General features: G+C 51.6%; 3 protein-coding genes and 2 long non-coding RNA genes across 6 annotated transcripts; 2 read left to right on the top strand and 3 right to left on the bottom strand.

Annotated features, from left to right (window-relative positions):
• Positions 1-390: 390 nt before the first annotated feature.
• Positions 391-3,082, bottom strand: LOC132448517 (uncharacterized). The gene is made up of 2 exons (XR_009523379.1): positions 2,961-3,082; positions 391-1,131 (listed from the first exon to the last, which is right to left on the bottom strand). It is a non-coding gene; the product is annotated as an uncharacterized LOC132448517 (long non-coding RNA).
• On the top strand, positions 905-3,226 carry LOC132448511 (claudin-10-like). 2 transcript variants are annotated; one of them, XM_060039898.1, is made up of 5 exons: positions 905-1,133; positions 1,648-1,809; positions 1,931-2,012; positions 2,288-2,395; positions 2,888-3,226. In XM_060039898.1, exons 1-5 carry the CDS (start codon positions 905-907, stop codon positions 3,090-3,092), a joined length of 786 nt encoding a protein of 261 aa, XP_059895881.1. In that variant the 3' UTR covers positions 3,093-3,226. The 2 variants fall into 2 exon arrangements, with proteins under 2 accessions (XP_059895881.1, XP_059895882.1); XM_060039899.1 differs by lacking the exon at positions 2,288-2,395.
• A 364-nt stretch (positions 3,227-3,590) lies between these two features.
• dnajc3a (DnaJ (Hsp40) homolog, subfamily C, member 3a) lies at positions 3,591-20,012 on the top strand. Its single transcript, XM_060039896.1, is given in 14 exon segments — positions 3,591-3,828; positions 4,327-4,437; positions 5,120-5,244; positions 5,798-5,872; positions 8,052-8,204; positions 10,563-10,744; positions 11,415-11,534; positions 12,086-12,191; positions 13,547-13,667; positions 16,775-16,809; positions 16,812-16,909; positions 17,362-17,510; positions 19,236-19,268; positions 19,271-20,012. Coding segments are annotated over 14 exon segments (1,782 nt in total). The 5' UTR covers positions 3,591-3,749; the 3' UTR covers positions 19,666-20,012.
• On the bottom strand, positions 10,614-11,423 carry LOC132448514 (uncharacterized). Its single transcript, XR_009523376.1, has 3 exons — positions 11,224-11,423; positions 11,148-11,192; positions 10,614-10,752 (listed from the first exon to the last, which is right to left on the bottom strand). It is a non-coding gene; the product is annotated as an uncharacterized LOC132448514 (long non-coding RNA).
• A 344-nt stretch (positions 20,013-20,356) lies between the features above and the next one.
• Positions 20,357-23,507, bottom strand: LOC132448513 (UDP-glucose:glycoprotein glucosyltransferase-like). The gene is made up of 4 exons (XM_060039901.1): positions 23,349-23,507; positions 22,694-22,810; positions 21,663-21,850; positions 20,357-21,193 (listed from the first exon to the last, which is right to left on the bottom strand). Exons 2-4 carry the CDS (start codon positions 22,793-22,795, stop codon positions 20,923-20,925), a joined length of 561 nt encoding a protein of 186 aa, XP_059895884.1. The 5' UTR covers positions 22,796-22,810; positions 23,349-23,507; the 3' UTR covers positions 20,357-20,922.
• Between the last annotated feature and the right edge of the window lie 411 nt (positions 23,508-23,918).

The following is a 23,918-nucleotide window of genomic DNA, read 5'->3' as shown; positions in this document are numbered from 1 at the left end:
GAACCAAACATTGTAGGCTGAAACTGATTTCAATAGAAGAGCTACAAAAGTAACAAATATAGAATATGTGAAAAGCTGCTACTTACAAATCTATGAACACTACATTGAGTTTGTCACTAGTGAAGTTATTTTATTCACTATTTTACATTATTATTATTGCATATAATTACAAAAGTCCCATTGAAACATTGGTTGAAAAGTATTGGACGAAGGGTCAAATGTACACGAAACTGAGTTGCTCATGCTGGCAGGCTGGGGTTTGTCCCCACACCAAACACTGAGTGGTAACCAGTGTGACCTTTAGAGATGAAGCCAAACATCTAATGGAAAATATACAATGTGCCCATGTTTGTGTTTACGTGCTTATATCTGTGTGTTTGTGTGGGTGTATGTGTGTGTGTGTGTGTGTGTGTGTGTCTGAGAGGGTGTGTGTGTGTGTGTGTGTGTGTGTGTGTGTGTGTGTGTGTGTGTGTGTGTGTGTGTGTGTGTGTGTGTGTGTGTGTGTGTGTGTGTGTGTATGTATTTTTCGTTTATGTGTATGTCTGTGTCTGAAAGTGTGTGGGTGTGTTTGAGTGTGAGTGTGTGTGAGTGCGTGTGTATGAACCCCCATCTAGATCGTGTGTATTGCTATTTGGAGGGTGAGAGGGTAAACAGGCCTTGATGTGGGTGCAACTTGGGTGCTACTTGTTGTCAGGTGTGTGTGTGTGTGCGTGTGCGTGTGCGTGTGTGTGTGCGTGCATGCGTGCGTGCGTTTGGTGTGAGTGGACGGGCAGGCGTAGCTGTAATCCTAAACCTCTATGTGTGTGTACAGTGGGTTCAGTCGGTGGAGGAGACAGAAGCACTGTCTCCAGGCCCTTGCTTTGTCTCATTCCCTCTGTCGGCGCGCACAGAGGAGCCCGCTGCCATGAACCGGACGGTGGTGATGTACATGGAGATGGGCTGCTTCGTGGTGTGTGTGTTCGGGTGGATCCTGGTGTGCTCCACCATGCCCACGGAGATCTGGACCTGGTCCGAGGTGGGCAGCATCGTCCTGACCACCTCAAACTACTTCTCCAACCTCTGGAAGGACTGCATCTCCGACTCCACGGGGGTCTCCGACTGTAAGGGGATCCCGTCGCTGCTGGCGCTGAACTGTGAGTAAACCAGAGGTCAGAGGCAGAGGTCAGCTGGGGAAGGGCAGCTCGCGTCGGGCGTTCCCATCACACGACGGAAGGCCAGGAATGGGAAGCTCCAAATGAGCGTTGTTGGCAAGAGAGAGAGAGAGAGAGAGAGAGAGAGAGAGAGAGAGAGAGAGAGAGAGAGAGAGAGAGAGAGAGAGAGAGAAGAGAGAGAGAGAGAAAGAGAGAGAGAGAGAGAGAGAGAGAGAGAGAGAGAGAGAGAGAGAGAGAGAGAGAGAGAGAGAGAGAGAGAGAGAGAGAGAGAGAGAGAGAGACTCTACCAATAACCGTTATTATTGTTGCTATGTTGTTGTTCTCGCTCTGTTGACGGACATAGCTCATGGGAAAGAAGAGAAGGGAAACTGTGTGGCGGTTGACCGGGATAACTCTGCACCTCAGAACCGTCTATCAGCCTGGACCAGGGACGTGTTTTTGGGATGAATCAAACGTTAAAGTGCACACATGAGACCACGTCTGTTCCTCCGACCAGGGGACATCCACATGTGCCGCGCGCTGATCATCATCTCCATCATCCTGGCCTTCTTCGGCTCCGTCCTCCTCCTGGTGGGGATGAAGTGCACCAAGATCGGAGGCTCCGAGATCGCCAACGCCAGGGTCACGTTCGCTGCCGGGATGAACTTCCTCATCTCAGGTCAGCATGTCGTCCGGGTTTCTCGTGTCCTTTTGTCGTAAACATTACGCTGTCGTTGTGTCAACTGTCACAACGTCTATCTCGGTTTGATACTTTTTTCTCGGGAACGCTATCCCTGTAGGTCTGTGCTCCATGGTGGCCTTCTCCTTCTTCGGGAACAAAATACGATCGGAATTCCATGACGATAACTTCAGAGCTCAAAAGTATGTGATAAATGCGTCCATTTGAGCGCCATCCCTTGATTGAATGGCGGTTATCAGCCCCTTAGCTATGGATTAGCAGAGAGCTACTCTACTCTATCACCCAGTAGCTTCTGTTCTCATCTGTTTATCTATGTGATAACGATACCAGGCATCAAACAACATACATTTAGAGACTGCCTTAGTCATCGTGGTCGACACGTTGTCATTTTAAAAAGGTGCAACAGGTGCGTGTTGAATGTTTGACACCTCGGCCCGCTGGTACGACCCCCCTGCAGGTTTGAGATCGGAGTGGGCGTGTTCATCGGCTGGGCAGGCTCCACCCTATTGGTCGTCGGAGGTCTGCTGATCAGCATCTTCTCTGGGATGGAAGGATGCCAGTCGAGGTACAGTGAAGGCCCACAGTCGAACACATGGCTTCTCTCACTGTTTATTTTCACTGTTCAACCCGTAGACTAGTTCATGTTATCAGAGTTATGAGCTGGCAGTGTAGGTTATAAGAGTACACAGTCGCTCAAGTATTTCTAAAGTTCAGATTACAAGGGCACATATCTTCTGGTGTCTACACGTCCTTTAGACTTAAACTGTTGTTCAATCTTTCTTTATTTTATACCACCCAAGGAATAGTTACCATCCCCTACACCTCACTCCTGTTATTGTTTAGTCGCTGGTCAGGTACTATTTTCAAAGGGTTACACAATATCGGCAAAGGTGTCTGCTCTATCTCCCCTTCCCTTATACTGACGAGGACTGAAGCGTTACCTAAACCTTCGCCTCAATCGTACCTTCCCTCATATCTCAGTGTAGTCAACCTGGGTAGATAAAGGTTTCATTCAGCCCAGAACGGTACTTCTAACACCCACTACACCCCCATACAGCTCCAAGGCCAAAGGTGTCCCTAACGACAGCGTCCCTGAGGACTACAGAGCTATCTCCAGCAAGGGGACCTACATCTCGTCTATAGGCTCAGCGGGGGACCTGGGGGGGAAGTCCTCCCAGGGTAGCAGTGAAGGAGGCAGGGCCAGCAAAGCCTCCTCTGTGACCAGGAGCAGCAAGACGTACTCCTCCAACGCCTATGTGTGACCAGGAGATGAACATATTGTTAAAGTTTATTTTAGATTGTATTCCGTCGCCTGTGTATTTAGTGTATATATCCTGCTCTGTTTTTAGATATTGGCGAATAAAAGTCAAGTAAATAATAAAGAATGTTACTATTATTATGGATGTTGTGTGTACTTATGTATGGTAGCCATTGTGTAAAGCCTACTTCGATCCTGCAATCCTACCAATAAAATAATGGCATGGGTAGAATACACTATGATGACATATTACATCATACTTACACAGCTGTCTTTTCCGGTAGCGATTCTTATTCAATTTCTCTCGAATCCCCTGTGGAGGGAAACTATCTTTGTTTATTCAAGTTAATTTGCATCGAAACAACCCAGTGATGTGGCCCCCGCTCTGACAGGGCTGTCGTGGCCCCTCTCCGTTGATCCAGGCCTGGGGGGCGGGGCCTCCCGATCGCTCAGCCAATCGGCGCCCCCCACGACCGGCCGTGTGCATTGTGTTGGGTCTTCGATGTCTTGCATAGGGAAGTGGTGCTACTTCAAACCGCTGTAGCTGTCACCCCATGTCACTGTCAGGATCGTTCCTAACCCCAGTTAAACAAGGTGAAAGCTGTGATTAAAGAAGACTAAAAAGAGGAGGAGGAGGAAGAAGAGAAGGCGATTCTGAATCATGGTCTCCATGAGCTCTATGCAGCACATTCTGACCTACATCCCCTACGCTCTGGTGCTGATCGACCTCCGCTATGAAGGTAGGTTAGGCTTAGTTCTCTGTTGACCCTCTCTGCCTTGGCTCGTTGGGGAAGTTACACTTTGTGTATTTGGGTTTGGATCGTGGACCCTGTGTTTCAGACCGTCCTATCTGAACTTAGGGAGCAGCAGGAGACGTGCTAACTCAGGCTAACTCCAGCTAACTCCAGCTAGCTCGCTGTCAGGGTTTCTGCCAGCAGGAAAAATGCTTTTGCTTCTTGGTTTTGAGAACATAGTCTCTTATCCAGGGCGAGCTTCTCGATGTGTTCTGCTTATTACTAGGTAGATACGGAATACAGACTTACTGAAGAGGACCTGAGGTCCTGAGGTAGCCGGGTGGATCATTAAACACAAGGCGTACTTCCACTTTCACCTGCTGTTGTGTTGTTGTTCAGTGGTCGGTCGAGTATTATTTTTCAGCTTTGAAGCCAAGGGTGGATCACAAGGGTTCCCTGTGCATCTGACTCAAGTCCTGCTTCTCACTGCTGTTTGTCCCCCAGGAGTGAACTGTGACACGGACGGGAGTGTGGAGAGTCACCTTGCGATGGGGAAGAAGCTCCTGGCGGCCGGACAGCTGGCTGATGCTCTCTCACACTTCCACGCTGCTGTTGGTAAGGGACAACATGCCACCACTCACCTGTTAAGAACACTTTAATAGGGCTGGTACAGCAGAATGCATGTCTGGGCGATACTCATACATATTGATAGGACTCCAGAGAATTGTCCTACCGTTACATCCTTATGTAAAGATTAATAAACTGTAACATGGGCTAGTGAAAGCTTGGTTGTGCCATGTCTTAGATGAAGATTGTACTGGAAATGCTGGAGTAGTTTAAACATCAAGTGTCCCCTAAATAACAGATTATTTCACAGTTAAATAAAGAAAGACAGAAAAACCATGACTAAATACATTAAGACTTTCTCTTCTATGCTCCTATGCTTCCAAAATGGAAACGGTCATTGCAATGTCATGTTGCGGTGTAAAAGCCCTATATGGATACATTCGTCTGTGTGTATGTGGTCCTGTGTATCTTAATCTAGCGAGCACTGCATTCAAATTTCCATGTTTGAGGTTTTGATTCTACTGAGGCCAATAATGTATGTATTCACAGTACTGTAAGACGCTTTGGAATAAAACGTCCACCAAACGTGAGCTTGTGACCTTATACTGCTGCGCTATCTTGACTCACTCGGAAAATAGATTTGAATCTCAAGGAACTTCCTGGTTTGATAAAGGTAAAATAAAAAGTATATTTATGAATGCACATTCTGATGTACACATTACCCCCATAGATGGAGATCCACAGAACTACATGTCGTTCTACAGGAGAGCAACGGTGTACCTGGCCATGGGCAAGTCCAAGTCCGCCCTGCCGGACCTCAGCCGGGTCATCGAGCTGAAGCCCGACTTTACATCGGTGAGTCAGACGGTGTGGAAAGTCATTTGAATCAGGCTCAGCCCGACCGGTTTATTCAAATGCTGAGGCGGTCAGAGTTCTCCCAGAGCGAGTGTGGGAGTATCCTTAGTGGGAAGGGCTGTGGGCTACAGCTGACAATGTGGCGCGCCTCAATCTTTACGCCATCTGCGTATTATTCGTTTATTATCAATTCATTATGAGTTCAATCAAGGTTGATCCGTGGTTCTGTTTTTTTTACGTTTTTTTCTCTCTCTTTACAATATCCAATCACATCAAAAGTCGCGCACAGCTTTCCATTCCCAACGGTAGTGTGCATCACCCAGAGAGGCAGTGACCCACTAACTAAAGTTAGTGGGTCTAAACTTAGTGGGTCACGGGAATATTTAAAGAACCGCACTCATCCGGCCTGCTCCGGGTCTCTGCTGGCCTACCAGAGGGAGTTCACAAACCAGCTTAATGTTGCGTAATCCAAACACTGGGAACACTGGGGAGGATGTCAGCTGTGATCTGTGGTAACACATGCTGGGCTGTGTGTTGTTGTCGTCTCCAACAGGCCAGGCTGCAGAGAGGGAACCTGCTGCTGAAACAGGGGAACCTGGACGAGGCCGAGAGCGACTTTAAGAGAGTGGTGAGTGTTGGGGGACACGAGGGTCAATCCGTGTCAACACTAGTACACAGACGAAGGCTGAGGAAGGGAAGGGAGTCTTCTCTGTTTGTGAGTGTGGAACCACCGCCCACCAGGAGGTGTCACTGTTGGACTGTAGGAATGTTCTGACGCTGGGTAAATCTTTATCTTCTGTCGGGATTTCTCATGAGTCCCAAAGTGTGTGTGGAGGGTTTGTTAATACAGATTCTGTATAGACAAGAGCTTTGAACTAATTAGAATAACTGAATATTTGCTTTGATTATTAGTTTTCAGGGTATTGAGAATCAGGAACATTGCTCTTAACTGGAGCAAAGTCAAACCCCAGATATAACTGGGGTTATATCTGGCCCAGATATAACCCGGCTCCCATCTTTGTAGTCCGAAACCTTCAAGTATTGTAGTCTCTTTGATGGCTCTTCATTATTACGGTTACTGCAACTCCCAGGCTTGCAGTGGGTCAGCAGAGGCCAGCTCTCCACCATAACTCCCCCACTGATGTCCTCCTAATGCTTCCCCTCCACTCTGAGTGTCTCCCTCAAAGGGAGCGCCTTGACTTAGTGCTCCGCTCTAACTTAGTGATTCACTCTGCGTCCGCGCCGACGCGCTGCTGCCAACGCAAGGCCGCCGCCGCCAACGCCACTGAACACACTGAATGACTGGCGTTCGAACGGACGCACAGCAGAAAGGAGCCATTGAAAAGGTGTTCAGCGGTTCAGCTCCGGCGGGTTTAGAGAGAAGAACGCGCTGACACACGCTTAACCTTCTCATTCTCCACCGCCTGCAGGTCACGTTATAAGCGGTTAGCGCGGTGTGTGTGTGTGTGTGTGTGTGTGTGTGTGTGTGTGTGTGTGTGTGTGTGTGTGTGTGTGTGTGTGTGTGTGTGTGTGTGTGTGTGTGTGTGTGTGTGTGTGTGTGTGTGTGTGTGTGTGTGTGTGTGTGTGTGAGAGAGAGAGAGAGTGTGAGAAAGCTTTAGGATTCAAATCAACCGTCTGCCAATGGCCCTGAAGCCTGGCCGATAGCGATCTCTCCTCGCGGCCTCTTTCGCTGCCGTATTTCGTGGGTAGGATGTCCGGAGGCGTAGCAGCAGGGGGCGCCGGCCCGCCCGGCCGGCCCGGCTAGCAGCGAACACGCACAGGGCGGCCGGCTCTATGGCTTAAAGAAACAGATAAAGAGGGCCGTTAGCAGAGATGCAGTAGCTCCTGTGAATGCGCTGACCTTTATTACGGCTGTGGTCGCGGTGCTGTAAGCTGCTGCTGAAGGGATCGGCTCACCCTTTTAGAGGTTTCAGAGTCGGCGTGGCGTCTTCATCCCCGACCCCGATGGAGTCCAGTACAGGCAGGAGAGCGCGATCGCGGTGCACCCCCCCACTCTGAAGCCCGGCCTCCTCCTCTCTCTGTCTTTGTCTGCCCTGTTTTCCAAACCTCTCCCGGCACGAATGGATCCACTCTCGCCCGACCGCCGGTGTCATGAAACACGGCCTCTCTCCCTAATGGAGGCTCAGGGGCTAAACCCTGGTCGCCCCGTACACCTCGTACACCTCGTACACCTCGTACACCTCGTACACCTCGCGGTGCCGTGGGTTTGAATCCGACCCGTGCCGCATGTCATCCACTCTCTCTCTTACGTAACGCCGCATCCACACTGTACACGTCTGTCCACGGATCTTATTGACCTTGCATGGGGCGCTCTCCAAATGCATTGTGGGTCAATCCGTTCCGTCGGCTCCGTGGCCTGTGTCAGGAAGTTAAGAATATTTCAACTTTTCAGGCAGCGACGGATCCGTCGGCCAATCAGATCGCGGTTATGCAAATGCGCGTCAGGCGATTACTGGATCCATGTTGCAATAACAAGCAGGAAGAAGCAGGAAAAATCCGGCCGTTATATATTTGTACAGAAATGTGGTATCGATAGGATTGCTTTAAGTCACCTGTTGTTTGTGTCATCTTTTGTATTTATATCCACACATCGGCTTTGTAGTGGGAAGTGATTTGATTGGCTGCAGTATGCGTCTACAAAGACTAGTCCCCCTCCCCCATAAGTCAGACACGCCCTCGGTCATCCGTCGACGGACGCATGTACTGTGAGCAAGGCGTGTGAGACAGAGTCTTCCTGTTCCTGTCGTAAAGGCGCACGCCCTTCCTAAAAGCCGTCCCTCTCGCAGCTCAACTCCCACCCGACGGCCCAGGAGCAGACGGAGGCCCACGGCCAGCTGATCAGAGCGGACGAGATCCAGCGGCTCCTGGCCCAGGCCCAGGCCGCCTTCAGCGCCAAGGACTACCCGGGCGCCGCCGCCATGCTGGACTCCATCATCGAGGTGCGTGTGTGTCTGTGGGGGTGTGGGTGGGTGTGGGGGTGGGGGTTTGTTGGAGGGTGGGTTTGTGGGTTTGTGGGTGGCATATTTTCTTGATGGAGAAATCAGTCAATCATAGGAGGGTTCATACTGTCACTTAAAGATGAAAAGGGAACATTGATACATATTTTCTGCTGGTTTTGCCTCCTCTCAATGATTGGATATGATTTTTCATGCTTCACTTTTTGTGTACGTTGTTTTAAGTTGTATTTATGTACCACATGTCGAATGGATTCACCCACTAATGGGGAATATTGTGAACTGGGGCTGTTTCCCAATGTGAAGGAAGTATGCTCCACGGCTGCCCTTTTAAGGACGCTACGTCATAGAACGCCGAAAAGCACTGTTCCGATGTTGAGAACACTCGGAAATCCGCGCCCTTTATTTTTGAGAATTCCGAGATTTTTCAAGGATGCATCGATGGAGCCTCAACAAGCCAAAATACCCACAATCCTTTGCGTTTACACCAGAGATGGAAATTAACTTTTTTGCCCACCAGCCACTCATCTTTTTTACCAGCCACTTTTTATACGCTATATATATTTTTTAATATATGCGTACATTTAAAACAATATAATAGTAACAATAGATAAGAAAAGTGTTTTTCATACACATCAGTTGGTGTTACGATGACAAGTTTGGGGATAATTCATCTATACAAAGTATTTTCATTAAAAAACTAATTGACATGCATGAACATGCATGGCTACACCATCATAAGTCAATAGGAACATTTCTTTTTTTATATTTACATGTGACCGCATACAAATGTGTCCACACAGACATGGTAACTAACGTATGATAGTAAGCATTATATGCCCTTAACACTAATATTCAGAAAAAAACACGTGTGGCATTCAGTCCAATGCTGAAAATATATCTGTGGCATTCAGTAGGCCAATGCTGTGGTAATGTGTGTAAAGTATGAAGTGTTTCTTTCTGTTCAATAGATAGAACTTTATCTATCCCCTGTGGGAGAAATTTGTTAATGTTTGAAAATATCCCTATAAAACAATAATGGTAAAATAATAAATACAAAACACGACGGTAACTGAGTAGGTCAAACCGTCCAATCTGAAGGCTCTACTTAACCACTCCCCCTACTCACTTCCACCAATGCGAAGCGAACAGAACTGAGTAGGGGAGGGCGTAGCCTAACTAGTTTGTGAACGACCCAGAGAAACGCAACTCAAATTCAATGTGAACATATATGAGGCTTTAATAAAATCCCGGACGATTTTGAAATTCCGCCACACATTTTTTAAAAGTGTGTCAAAAAGAGGGCATGTCCGGGCAAAAGAGGACGTCTGGTTACCCTACGTGTGGCGTGTGAGCGTGTGCATGGGTTGAATTGCGTGTCTCACGCCGAACGCGTGAGACTTGAGAGCCCTTACCGATATTATCCCGGATATTGACAGTCGCAGTTCAGCAAAAGAGGCGTAGAAGAAGAAGGGGCCGGACGTTGACAGTAATGGTTGTTGAACTGTGCAGCATGTCAGTATGCTGTGCAGCGCCGTATAACGAATGTATTAGATATGCAAATTTGATCGGACCTGACTGGAAAGTATTACCCGCCACCATACAAATCCACCCGCAAATGGCGTGTGGCGGGTGTTAATTTCCATCCCTGGTTCACACGCTGCATGGGATATCTAAAAATTGACATGCTTTACACAAGTGAAGCTATTTGAACGTTTCGGAAATATTTTGTGCCGTATTGCTTTCTATAGATTAATCATGTCAATGCAAAAAATTTACCTGTGCGATTTCTTTCAAACGTTTTTGCAACGTAATGATAGGCTATATTTTGCCTTGATTGATTTGTTTTAATATGTAAGTAGGTGGTGTTTAAACAAACTACTGTCGCCAATAACAATTACAACAATTAAAATATTTAACACTGGAGCAATATTTAAAAAGCGGAAGCGGAACACTTCCACACTAGCAAGTCGTTCCAAACTCTGAATGCTACAAACACTAGGCAGCACTCTAGCCTCATCTCCACAGGACGCGACTCGCAAGGAAGTGTTCTAGCAAAGCTGCAGCCTTCACTTTGGGAAACAGCCTGCGTTTCGCCCAGTGTGAGGTTAGTTTAGAGCAGGGTTTTGTAAAATGATTGTTGATCCAGTTGGTGTGTGTGTGAGTGTGAACACCGAGAAGACGTGAGTTCTCAGTGTGCGGTCGGGTCTCGACACGGACGCACTGAGACGGTCTTCTGGGTCTCGAGGTGAACCGGTTTCAGAGTCCCTGGTTGACCTTCGATGCCTAATGGGAGCCTGTTGACAGCCCCTCTGACGGTCTGCCTGTCCCCCCCCCCCCCAGACCTGCGTGTGGGACGTGGGCTCCAGGGAGATGCGGGCCGAGTGCTTCATCCAGATGGGGGAGAACGGGAAGGCCATCAGCGACCTCAAGGCCACCTCTAAGCTGAGGAGTGACAACACCAAGGCCTTCCTGCAGCTCAGCATCATCTACTACCACCTGGGAGACCACGAGATGTCCCTCACGTAAGAACCTTTAGAACATCACCTGGGAGACCACGAGATGGCCCTCACGTAAGAACCTTAGAATATCAGTCCCTCACGTAAGAACCTTTAGAACATCAGTCCCTCACGTAAGAACCTTAGAACATCAGTCCCTCACGTAAGAACCTTTAGAACATCACCTAAGAGCCTTTAGAACATCAGTCCCTCATGTTAGAGCCTTTAGAACATCAGTCCCTCATGTTAGAACCTTTAGAACATCAGTCCCTCACGTAAGAACCTTTAGAACATCACCTGGGAGACCACGACATAACCTTTATAACATCACTTGAGACCACCTGTCCCTCACGTAAGAACCTTTAGAACATCAAGTAAGAACCTTTAAAGCATCACCTGGGCAACCACAAGATGTCCCTCACGTAAGAACCTTAGAACATCACCTGAGACAATGAGATAACCTTTATAACATCACCTGAGACCACGCATAGCCTTTATAACATCACCTGAGGCCACGAGATGTCCCTCACCTAACCTTTACAACATCACCTGAGACATGGACATGTCCCACACATAATAACATCACCTGAGACCAGGACCTCCCTACACTGTAGAAACATTGCGCCGCTCAACAGTTGGGTTGGTACCATGAATGAACCCTGAGACTGTAGCTCCGCCCCTGCTCTTTGATTGGCAGGGAGGTGAGGGAGTGCCTGAAGCTGGACCCCGACCACAAGCAGTGCTACGCCCACTACAAGAAGGTCAAGAAGCTCAACAAGCAGATCATGTCTGCAGAGTCGCTCATCCAGGACGAGAGGTACGCCCGTCTGTCTGTGAGAGAGAGAGAGAGAGAGAGAGAGAGAGAGAGAGAGAGAGAGAGAGAGAGAGAGAGAGAGAGAGAGAGAGAGAGAGAGAGAGAGAGAGAGACGAAGAGAGAGAGAGAGACGAAGAGAGAGAGAGAGAGAGAGACGAAGAGAGAGAGAGAGAGAGAGAGATGAAGGAACTGGGGGAGTCAGAGAGAGTTGGAGAGAGAGAGAGAGAGGGAGAGAGAGTGGGAGAACAAAGAGGAATAGAGAGAGAGGGAGGAGAGAGCGAGCGACAGCGATCTAGGTGTTCTCCAGTGCTTAGAGCCCTGTTATTGACGTATGCTGGACAGGAGAGAGTGACATTTAACTGGGTAGGAGTCTCTTCCAAAGCCTAGCTGAGAGAGAGAGAGAATAATATTGTGTGTGATTGGGGGTTAGGTAGTAAACAAGCGTGTTTTGGGGTTAGGTGGTGAGCGAGCATGTGTTTGGGGTTAGGTGGTAATGGGGTGTGTGTTGGGGGTTAGGTGGTGTAATCTCTCCGTCTCTTCTCCCTGACCTCCAGGTACGAAGAGGCGGTGAGTAAGTACGAGGCGGTGATGGGGACGGAGCCCAACGTCCCGCAGTTCTCCCACAACGCCAAGGAGCGCATCTGCCACGCCCTGGCACAGGTAGGACCTCCACCTCCCTCTCCACCTCCCCCTCCACCTCCCCCTCCACCTCCCTCTCCACCTCCCTCTCCACCTCCCCCTCCACCTCCCTCTCAACCTCCCCCTCCACCTCCCTCTCAACCTCCCCCTCCACCTCCCTCTCAACCTCCCTCTCCACCTCCCCCTCCACCTCCCCCTCCACCTCCCTCTCAACCTCCCTCTCCACCTCCCCCTCCACCTCCCTCTCAACCTCCCCCTCCACCTCCCTCTCAACCTCCCCCTCCACCTCCCTCTCAACCTCCCCCTCCACCTCCCCATCGACCCACCTCCCCCTCCACCTCCCATCAACCGACCTCCACCTCCCCATCGACCGACCGACAGACGCCACCACCTCGACCTCCTCCTCCACCCACCGACAGACAGACGCCACCACCTCCACCCCAGCCGTGACGCAGCACCGACTCCCTGACGTAGATAAGCGACACGTTTCGTGTGGCTGGTGTCCCGCTAGCCTGGTGGTGCGACGGGCGTCCTTCGAGCTGTGTGGTGGAACAATGAAGGCTTACATCGGCCCGTCTGTCCGGTTCATGTTGAGTTACTATTTGATCCTTTATTTAACCAGGATAGTCTCATTCTACAAGAGAGACCTAGCCAAGATTGACAGCAGTACACAGTTGCAACATTAAACACAATACAAACCACACGTTCAATACGAAGTGCGATTGTGAAGTGCATTAATTATTATGACTGAAACATTTGCAGTTTCCAATGGAGTCCGACTTCAAACCCTTAGCAACAGCTTTAAGCTCTCTGGAGTCACACGGTCCTGGAGCTTGAGCTGCTGCTGCACGTTATTCCAGGAAGGAATTCTGGTCCTCATTTTAACCGTCCCTCCGACCGCGCCCCCAGATCCGGTCCGCTGCACGCCGGCACAAAGCGCCACGGCAGTATCCCACCGCACAGGGAGAAGGAACGCCGCTATTCCATCAATTACTCTCTGGAAAAGTCCCACACGTTGTTTTTCTCGCTGCCAGAGTTACAACCCAGAGTAGTGTCCCGGCTTCCCGGAGAATCCTATTTTTAGCCGCTGTTTCACACTGAATAAAATGCATGAGACGTCCCGTCACATCAGCGGGAATACACGACCACGGCGGGACGGACCCGGGACACGTTTTCCCCCGGATTTTTACCAGAAGAAGAATTGAAACGATGTCCAGTGAAACGATGTCCTATTTATTGACGTGTGTGTGTGTGTGTGTGTGTGTGTGTGTGAGGGCGTGTGTGTGTGTGTGTGTGTATGAACCTCCATCTAGATTGTCTGTGTTGCCATTGGAGGGTGAGAGGGTAAACACTCGTGTATGGTCTCCGTCTCTCAGGCGCAGCAACCCGGCCGAGCCATCCCCGTGTGCAGCGAGGTGCTGGAGGCGGAGCCGGAGAACGCGGGCGCGCTGAAGGACCGAGCCGAGGCCTACATCCAGGACGAGCAGTACGAAGAAGGTAGGAGCCGGTCGGGACCTCCACCTCCTCCGCCACCAACCTCCTCTCAGGTGGTCCACCCCCGTGGGCCTCTGGGGGTCAGCGTTGGCGCGCGACCCGGGGTCCACCGTGGCACTAAAATCAAAGTTTAAAGGGGACATATTACACATAACAGCTGTGTCTGATCACGCATCACAAGTGGGCGTGTCCACCTAGATGTATGACGGATAGATAGATAGATGTATGACAGTCCAGGGGGTAGGCTGGTAGACTGATCTATCCAGCACACATCTAGGTGGACAAAGCGGCTTGTAACGGCGAATCACATCACACGTCACCTTTAAACAATGTCAACTTTGACCTCTCAAAGCGCATCCAATCAGAGACGGCGGTTCTCCGGGTATAAAACCAGAGGTTCTAAAACCAACAGAATCTCAACGCCAACCTCTGTCTTCAGTTCTGAGCCTTCAGACCTTCCAGGGTTTTAAGAGTGAAAGATGGAGATCTCCGCTGGGTTCCTCTACTGTCGCCGTCGTTATTTCCTGGCCTTGCTTTCTGGACAGCCGGGTGTCACACGATGAGATTGGACCAGCTGCTTTTTTTGGTATACGGGGGGGCCCCTTATTTGCGCATTTACTCAGGGTCACAGATTTCTGCATCGGGAAAACGACCCAAGCAGAGCTGTACCCATGAATACAACTAAAGTGCACCACAGCTGTCTCTACCGAAGTTTACACTGTTGTTGCCACAACAACCCTGTTCTTTTGCATCATTGTGTGTCCCCTAGCCTTGTGGAACCCTTCAAATACTCATGTTTGCGTTTAAGAAAACGCTGTTCGGAAAACAAAAGTGCCAAGTGAAGCTCTTTGCTCCCGCCAAATCCGGTTGGCTGGAGAAAAAGCCTTTGTTAGACCTTTCTCTCCATCTTTTGTCGTACTTTGCTTTTTATCATACGAAACGGTTTCGATTGGACATTTTGCGGCCATTGCTTCATCACAAGCTGGAAGCCCCTTCCCTGGGCTCTCATTGATCCTACTGTTTTATATTTTTTGGGAGAGGCTTTCAGCGGGCTGTTGTACAGGCCGGTCTGCAGTGGGGAGGAGAACGGGAACAGGGGGCTCAGAACGGCCCCGGCAGGAATCTATTGGGTTTAAAGTAAGCACATCCTGGGTGATCTACAGCTGCCCTGCCTCACAGCTACCAGTTAAGCACAGATGCTCATTCATCAAACACACAGCCAGTCCTTGGCAGCCTCTCTCTCTCTCTCTCTCTCTATCGCGCGCTCTCCCTTGCTCTCTCTCTCGCACGCTCGGCCCAAGGTTAAGAATTCAGATCTGTTTTCTCCGTCGTTCTGCCTCGTGATGGTTTCTGCTGAACATCACAAGAATAAAACGAATGATGTTGGTTTTATAACGAATGGAGAGAGCTGCCAGTGTTCAGACAAAGAGCTGACGGATCGTCTCCCACTGCATGATTTAATTAAGAATTCCTTCTTTTTTTATTTAAATGGGAGATGATTCATTATCCAGACGATATAAAGGATTCTTCCTAAAAATATGGATCTAGAAGGTGCATTTCAGCACATATTTGGGATTGACCCTGTTGTTCGCGTTGATTTATCGTGTATTCGATGAGGTGCCGCCGACATTATGAATTATTAGAACTGGAATGTGTGCAGGAATGCACCACATTGCTGAAAGGTAATGTGCAGTGTGCATCTCTTCCCCCAACTCGATTTTTTTTCTGTCGTTTCTCCGTTGCCACGGTGATTTATGTCACCCTCATCGAATCCTCGTCTTATGACTGCGCTCGCCAAGTCATTCCTTTATCATTTGCTCGTATTAATATGATGCTGGAGCTGGTGTCTGGGTTAGGTCAGACCACAATGGGTTAGGGTCAGACGACCACTGTGTGGACCAGGGTGTGTCTGGGTCAGACCAGGGTGTGTCTGGGTCAGACCAGGGTGTGTCTGGCTCAGACCAGGGTGTGTCTGGCTCAGACCAGGGTGTGTCTGGGTCAGACCAGGGTGTGTCTGGCTCAGACCAGGGTGTGTCTGGCTCAGACCAGGGTGTGTCTGGGTCAGACCCGGGTGTGTCTGGGTCAGACCAGGGTGTGTCTGGCTCAGGCCCTGGGTGTTGGTAATGTTTCCCCAGCACTCTCTCAGGGAGGGGGGGGTCTGACCTGATCGCCCCCTCAGACACACGGCCAGACTAACCAATGGGGTCGATGTGTCTCCTCAGAGGATTTAGACCCCGCCTCCCGGGTCGCGTTGACCCCGCTTTACTGCAGGAGCTGCGGAACAAAACACAATCAGCCAACGATCGGTGATAAAAGACCACAGCTGGAGCAGGGGGGGCCCGGGGGGGAGGGGGGCGGAGCCGTCATTAATACACATTATGAGGTGTGGGCGTGACGCTGCCCGGCGGGGGGGAAAGGGGGGACGACGACGACGACGACGACGAGGGATCTCACGCAGGCTTTTAAGCTGTCAGAACACATTGGCGACGGCGTCCTGTGTGTGTGTGTGTGTGTGTGTGTGTGTGTGTGTGTGTGTGTGTGTGTGTGTGTGTGTGTGTGTGTGTGTGTGTGTGTGTGTGTGTGTGTGTGTGTGTGTGTGTGTGTGTGTGTGTGTGTGTGTGTGTGTGTGTGTGTTCGTGTGTTCTTTGTCACACACACACTTCAGTACACATCGCAGGGTAAACACATCTTGAAGAGGATGGCAGAACTTGGCAGGCGAGGGGAGGGGGGGGGGGGGGACCTAGCAGAGGGGGGGGACGGGAGGGGGGGGGGGGGGGGTCTGAGCAGAGGGGGGGACGGGGACAGATGAAGGGATGAAGCGTGTTGAGTCATGGCCACACATCTCTTCATCTCCACCATCCTATAATGAATGAATGAATGACAGCCCTGACTCGTGTTGTTCATAACGAAAGACCAATGCACTGTCAACCCCAGAGGCTAGAGAGCTGCTCTGTAGCCACTTAGCTTCAATTCAGAATGGGAGGACCGATTCATGACGTCATCAGGGAGGGGAGTTGATAGGGGGGGGGTAGACCGAGGGGTACGGGGGTGGGTTTGTTGCTCCTCCTCCTCCTCCTCCTCTTCATCCGCCTCCCTCTGTTCCCTCTCAGCCATCAGGGACTACGAGGAGGCCGGGGAAGCACAGCGAGGAACGACCGGCAGGTGAAGGAGGGGCTGGACCGCGCCCAGAAGCTGCTCAAGCAGTCCAAGAAGAGGGACTACTACAAGATCCTGGGAGTCAAGAGGTAGGTGGGGGGGGGGGGGGGGGGGGTCTTTGGGTCTTGGTTGTCATGGTGATTGGCTGATCGGCCCATGTGACCACAGAAATCTCTGTCACAGTCATTTAAAGAATTAGAGAAAATCTGTAAAAAAAATTATGAACTATGTGTCACCTCTGTGAACCAATAGACGTGTTTTATCCGCTGTAGTATCACCCTCCATCCACGTCCTTTATTCTGGTATTTCATGTCTCCATCACAGGCCAAACACCAATTTATGAACCCAAAAAAGCATAACGTTAAAACAATAACTGAAGATTATTATCAGTACTTTATCGACACTTCTTTAACTTCTCTAAATTAACTTCTGTTGAACTTCTCGAGCCCCACCCCCCCCCCCCCCCCCCCCCTGTGTTGAGGTGTCTAACACCCCCCCCCCCTGGTCGGCTCTAACACCGCCCCCCCGGTCTGCCTCTCAGGACGGCCCAGAAGAAGGAGATCATCAAGGCCTACAGGAAGATGGCGCAGCAGTGGCACCCCGACAACTTCATGGACGCCGCGGACAAGAAGAAGGCAGAGAAGAGGTTCATCGACATCGCCCAGGCTAAGGAGGTGCTCACAGACCCCGGTAAGACCCCCACACCCTGGCCCAGGCTAAGGAGGTGCTCACAGACCCCGGTAAGACCCCCACACCCTGGCCCAGGCTAAGGAGGTGCTCACAGACCCCGGTAAGACCCCCACACCCTGGCCCAGGCTAAGGGGGTGCTCACAGACCCCGGTAAGACCCCCACACCCTGGCCCAGGCTAAGGGGGTGCTCACAGACCCCGGTAAGACCCCCACACTCTGGCCCAGGCCAAGGAGGTGTTCACAGACCCCGGTAAGACCCCCACACCCTGGCCCAGGCTAAGGGGGGTGCTCACAGACCCCGGTAAGACCCCCACACCCTGGCCCAGGCTAAAGAGGTGCTTACAGACCCCGGTAAGGGACCCTATTATGGCCCGGGGTACAGGAAGTGCTCAGCCCCCCGGGACATGTACCCCGGTACGGGCTGGGCTGGACCCTTCTGTTCACTTCCTGTCTCAGTCTGTTGACAGCCACTCCCAAAAAGGCCCAACAACGGCAGAACCAATCAGCGCTGGGGGGCGGGAGCTCAGCCGCTGGACTCAAGAATCAACGGCGACGCCCGAGGAAAGTGTAGCCAACGAGGGGAGCGGATTAAATAGCTTAATTAGCCATCTAATGAATCTGATGGAGTGATTCTGAGCAGTGTGTGTCGTCGGACGGAGGACTCGTTAACTCTGATATCTGTCCGGTCCCTCGGGGCCGGACGGGGATAGCCATCTTGTCTGGCGTGCTGCCGTCGCCGCGGTGAATGTAAGCGGGTCTCTGGAGGGCCCCCCCCCCCCCCCCGCCGCCGCTGCCGTCAGGGCGGGGCGGGGGGGGTGATGTGACCGGCGGTGGACACCAGCGCTGCCTCAGCGTCCCGGTCTTGCTCCCGTCCCGGGGGTTGTGTTCCCGTCCCGGGGGTTGTGTTCCCGTCCCGGGGGTTGTGTTCCCGTCCCGGGGGTTGTGTTCCCGTCCCGGGGGTTGTGTTCCCCGTCCCGGGGGTTGTGTTCCCGTCCCGGGGGTTGTGTTCCCCGTCCTGTCGGTCTCCGAGCTACTGAGCTCCTCCGACCAGTCCCTCAGTCCTCCTCGTTGATCGATTAATTGATGGATTACTGTTATTATAGGATTTATAACATTACTAATCTATCGATTAGTGTTGTTATGGGATGTATAACATTACACGTTGTCAAAGCCCTTAAGGATTCTGTCTTGAAATTGAAAAATAAAGTTTTCAGTTCGTAATGATCTGAAGAACAGAAAGGCAACCGAATAGTTACAATTCTGAGGCGATGCGCAGCAAATACTTGCTTATTATTTGCTCATCGCCCAAAGAATGTTACATTTTGGTGGTAGTGGGGTGAAATATAAAAAAAAAGTATGCTATGAGTAACGTGTATCTTTCTGTTGCTCCACATTCTGTTACTTGTTGCGAAGTATACAAGTAACTCAGCCCTGTGAATTTCCTCCAGAGTTTTCCCCTCAAACTGAACCCTGATGTCAGGCTGAATGTTCACCGCCAGTCCACCAAGGCACTCGCTACTTCCCGGTAGCTCTGGCTTGACGTGCACGTGTACTTGCATGCACGCACGTGTGCGTACAAGTGTGTGCGTGCATCCGTACGGGTGCGCGTGCGGCGCGTGTGTGTACGTGTGTGTGTGTGTGTGTGTGTGTGTGTGTGTGTGTGTGCGTGTGCGTGTGTGTGAGGGCTGCAGCAGTCACACGCCTCCTCTCCGTTTGTTCCCCCAGAGATGAGAGCGAAGTTCGACCAGGGGGAGGATCCCATGACCCGGAGACCCAGCAGGGCGCCCACCAGAACCAGCACTTCCACCAGGGCTTCCAGGGCTTCAACCCCTTCAGCTCCGGGGGGCGGCGGGGGAGGCGGCGGGGGAGGCGGCGGTGGCCCCTTCAGCTTCAAGTTCGGCTTCAACTGATGACGACCGGAAGCCAATCAAAGCTCCAGAAACTGTCCCCTGGCGCCGGCCAGCGTCTCGCCCCTTCCTCCTCCTCCTCCTCCTCCTCCCCGCTCTACGGGGGACCCCCCCCTGGCCAGCAGAACGTGGCTCCTCCTCCTCCTCCTCCTCCTCCTCCTTCGCCCTCTGGCCCCCCCCGGCCCGCAGAACGCCAGTTAAAACCCGACTGCATCGCTTTTAATGAGCACCCAGGGAGTGGTGCGTGATCCAGGGCCGCCCTGAAGAAGACGCGTCCGCGTTACGGAACAACGGAACCTTTGGAGTCCGCGCGGCGGCGGCGGCGGGGGAAGGAACATCTGTTGCTATGCTAACAATTGATCGGCCGTGTTTTATGAAGCTTTCATCTGCAGGGAATTTCACAAAGAGTAAAATATTAATTCTGAAGGAACGCCGTATCCGGTCGGTGCATTGCGGTCCTGAAATTCCCCCTTCCATTCTCGGATACTTGTTCTGAAATGTACAGAGCTACATGTATTATGTGTACATAGGAACTATTTTTAAGAGGAATGGATTTTTTTTCTGAGATGTAAATAAAGATCTATTTATGCAGAGATCACGAGTGTTGTGTTAAACGCGCGGCGTTACAGTAGCTCAGACTTTTTTGACAGTGGTGGTGGTGGTTTCTAATCAAGGAAGCTGTCTAACCCCATTTTTGCAGTGAATTATTGATGCTGCAAACGATCCTAGTTGGTTGTTTTCACAGCGCAACTCCTCACTTCCTCCTGAATCTCCGTCCTCCAGCTCGTTAGTGGTCAGTCTACTGCAGTGGACTGGAACGCGTTCGACCTTGCACTATGGAATTATGGGTAACCGTCTGAGTTACCTCAATCAATCCCTATTCAATGTGAATTGAGAAGACGGTTTGAGTGCAGAGCTGAATTAACCATCCACACTGGCTTCCTCCATGACGGGTGTTTATTAGAAAGATTGAAATGTAAACAAGTTGTGTGGTCCACTGGGGAGAGCATCTATTCCCACTTTTCGTTTTAAGATTGAGCAGACTGATAAATACTTTATTATTGCATGATTGTTTTTGATTTTTCCTGAGACAATATTTCATGGCATGGAAAGTAGGATTACTTGCAAATCAATAAGTGTTCAAATGTACGATCATTTCAAATCATTTGTAGTGTGATTGAGAATTCTCTGATCAGTGACGAAGCCAAAACTACAGTGAGCAGAAACCAGGTCTTGTGATGTCCGACCACTCATTCTAACTAGTGTTGGCACGCTGGCACCAGGCCCAGTATTAATACCGTAGCTACGTCTACCATGGCAGGCTGCTCCTGGGTAATACACCAGCTCTTCACTTTAATACTTCAACATTAAAGAATATGCCAAGCCAGACAGCTGCATCTACAGCTTTATGTTTGAGCATTCGAAGACGTTTCAGCAGAGATCAAACTGTGTTTTTGTCACGATGCGGGGTGTATATCATATTTAAAACCAGTGTGCCGTAGCAATTACTCCATGCATGCGCTTTCAGTGCAATGTGTGTCAACGCGGTCTGGGGTCGCTCGGTGGAATCGAGGCGCCGAGGTGAAACACGGAGGGGCGACGGGGGAAAAAAGAAGTTCAGACGTCCGTGAAAAAATAGTTCTCTGTTCTTTGTTTGGCTTGGTGATCGCTCGGCGGACGACCTCCGTAGCAGCACGCGTCCGTCTCCCGGACGACGGGACGGGGAAGACCCGCCTCTTCCTCCTCAGCGGGCCTACAGCTCGTCCTTCTTGCCTTCTGTGGCACATAGAGAGGCAGACAGACGGACGGTTAGAACAGAGAGACAGGCAGAACAGATAGGCGGACAGAACATACAGACGGAAACGACAGACAGGCAGAACAGACAGACACACAGGCAGGACAGGCAGACAGACGGTTAGAACAGAGAGACAGGCAGAACAGACAGACACACAGGCAGGACAGGCAGACAGATGGTTAGAACAGAGAGACAGGCAGAACAGATAGGCGGAACATACAGACAGAGCATACAGACGGAACAGACAGGCAAACGGTTAGAACAGAGAGACAGGCAGAACAGATCGGCGGACAGAACATACAGACGGAACAGACACACAGGCAGGAGAGACAGACAGAACCGACACAAAGCATCAGCCACCAAACTGTCTCCCAGCCGTTTTCAAGGCGGAGCCACATTATAACGTTGAGTGGCTTAGTGTTGGTCTTCCCTCTCGGCGGGGGGGCTCACCTGGTTGTGGTTCTGGTTCGGGTGTGGCGTTGGCGGTCGCGGTCGGCGTCGGACCCTCGTCGTCGCCCCCCCCGCCCGTCCTGGATGCGTCTGAGGAGGCGTTTGATGTCGTTGTCGTACTCCACCCACTCCGGCACGATCCGTGCCGCCGCGGTCAGCTTGGGCTCCTTGGTCCGGGGGTTGTTACACTGGGGTGGGGGGGGGGGGTTGTAAACACATCAGTCACCGAGAGGAACCACCACCCCCCCTCCACTCTCTGACACAGACATCTGAACCTAATTTCATTTCCTGCACTCCTAGAAGGACATTAGGGCCGCGTCTCGAGTGTCTGAGCGGCTAAACGGTGACACTTATGCAAAGAGAGAGAGAGAGAGAGAGAGAGCGCCCTGAGTCCAGTAAACCCGCCGTCCCCTCCTCTGGAAGAGGCCTGAGGATCTGTCGGTAGCTTCCCCCCCTCTGGGAGCGGAGGTCGATAGGGAAGTGTCTGCTCTGGTATGTGAGTGAGTCAGTGCGGGGCCATTAACCTCTCAGGGAGCCTCACGGCGTTAACCTCGTGAAGACGTCTGAGGAACCGGGGAATGAAGGATGTCCCCGAGCAGTAAGTGCGGAAAAATTTACTTTGAGAAAACGAGCGCACCCACCAGAGGAGCATTATGGGAAGGGCCATTTAGCTTCCCATGCTAATCTCCCCGCTTCATATCCATCCACTCCTGGTTCCGCGTTAGCGGCTTAGCGTTGGTCGCGGCGCTAGCCTAGCCTAGCCTAGCTTGGGTGGTACGTACCTGCTCCATCCCCTCCCTGCTTCCTCGTTAGCATCTTAGCGTCGGACGCTGTGCTAGCCTAGCCTGTGCGCTACGTACCAGCTCCATCCACTCCCTTCTTCCTCGTTAGCGTCTTAGCATTGGACGTGGAGCTAGCCTAGCCTAGCCTGTGCACTACGTACCAGGTCCATCCACTCCCTGCTTTCTCGTTAGCATCTTAGCGTTGGACATGGCGCTATCCTAGCCTAGCCTAGCCGGGGCGGTACGTACCAGGTCTATGGTCTTGGCTTTGCCCTTGGAGGCGTCGTCGCACCAGGTCTCGCACCACAGCCACTCCTGGGGGAGGGACTTGATGGCCACCTGATGGATCATGTTGTTGGGGAGATCCTAGAGAGAGAGAGAGAGAGGGAGAGGGAGAGAGAGGGAGAGAGAGAGAGGGGGAGGAGAGAGAGAGAGAGAGAGAGAGAGAGAGAGAGAGAGAGAGAGAGAGAGAGAGAGAGAGAGAGAGAGAGAGAGAGAGAGAGAGAGAGAGAGAGAGAGAGAGAGAGAGAGAGAGAGAGAGAGAGAGAGAGAGAGAGAGAGGGGGGGAGAGAGAGAGAGAGGGGGGGAGAGAGAGAGAGAGGGGGGAGAGAGAGAGAGAGACAGAGAGAGAGAGGGAGATAGAGACAGAGAGAGAGAGGGAGGGAGATAGAGACAGACAGAGACAGAGAGAGAGAGAGAGAGGGGGGGAGAGAGAGAGAGAGAGGGGGGGGGAGAGAGAGAGAGAGAGGGAGAGAGAGAGAGAAGGAGAGAGGGACGGGGACAGACATAGAGAGGGAGACGGAGGGAGAAAAAGACAGTTTAGAAGCCTGTAGTGTTGACCTGGGGGCTTCTTTCATTGGTTGTGACAGCTGCCCATCAGCGGGGGGGGCGGGGCCTGGCTCACCTGGTCCAGGTTGGACAGGCTGTTGGGGTCCTGGCTCAGGGCCTGGTACTGCCCCCGCAGACGGTCCCCCGCCGCGATCTTACGGAACTTCTTCAGGTCCACCACGTACAGGGCGCTGGGCGAGAGAGAGAGAGAGAGAGAGAGAGAGAGAGAGAGAGAGAGAGAGGGTGTGAGGTACAGCGCCGACCGGCTGAAGTGACGACGCCCACAGAGCCCCCCCCCCCCCCCCCCCCTCCTAATAAGAGGCTAACCTGTGGGCCTGTTAGATGACTTTATGAAGTGTGAGGTATAAGCGCACCCAGAGGTGCAGTAGCTCCGCCCACGCCGCTCTGACCACGCCCCCCCCCACCTCCTTTCTCCTCCTTCTCCTCCTCTACCTCCTTTCACTCCTCATTCTCCTCTACCTCCTTTTCTCACTTCCTCCTCCTCCTCCTCCTCTGCCAGCTGATGAAGCCGTTCAGGCCCCATAGGGTGAGTCATCCCCTGGCCCCGATGGCTCCTGTCTCTGTCTCTGTCTCTCTCTCTCTCTCTCTCTCTCCTCCCCCCCCTCTCCCTCTGGGAGAAAAGACA

This window comes from Gadus macrocephalus, chromosome 20 (assembly GCF_031168955.1).
Source record: "Gadus macrocephalus chromosome 20, ASM3116895v1".
Classification (NCBI taxonomy): Eukaryota; Metazoa; Chordata; class Actinopteri; order Gadiformes; family Gadidae; genus Gadus; species Gadus macrocephalus.
This window is presented reverse-complemented; position numbering and strand designations above follow the sequence as displayed.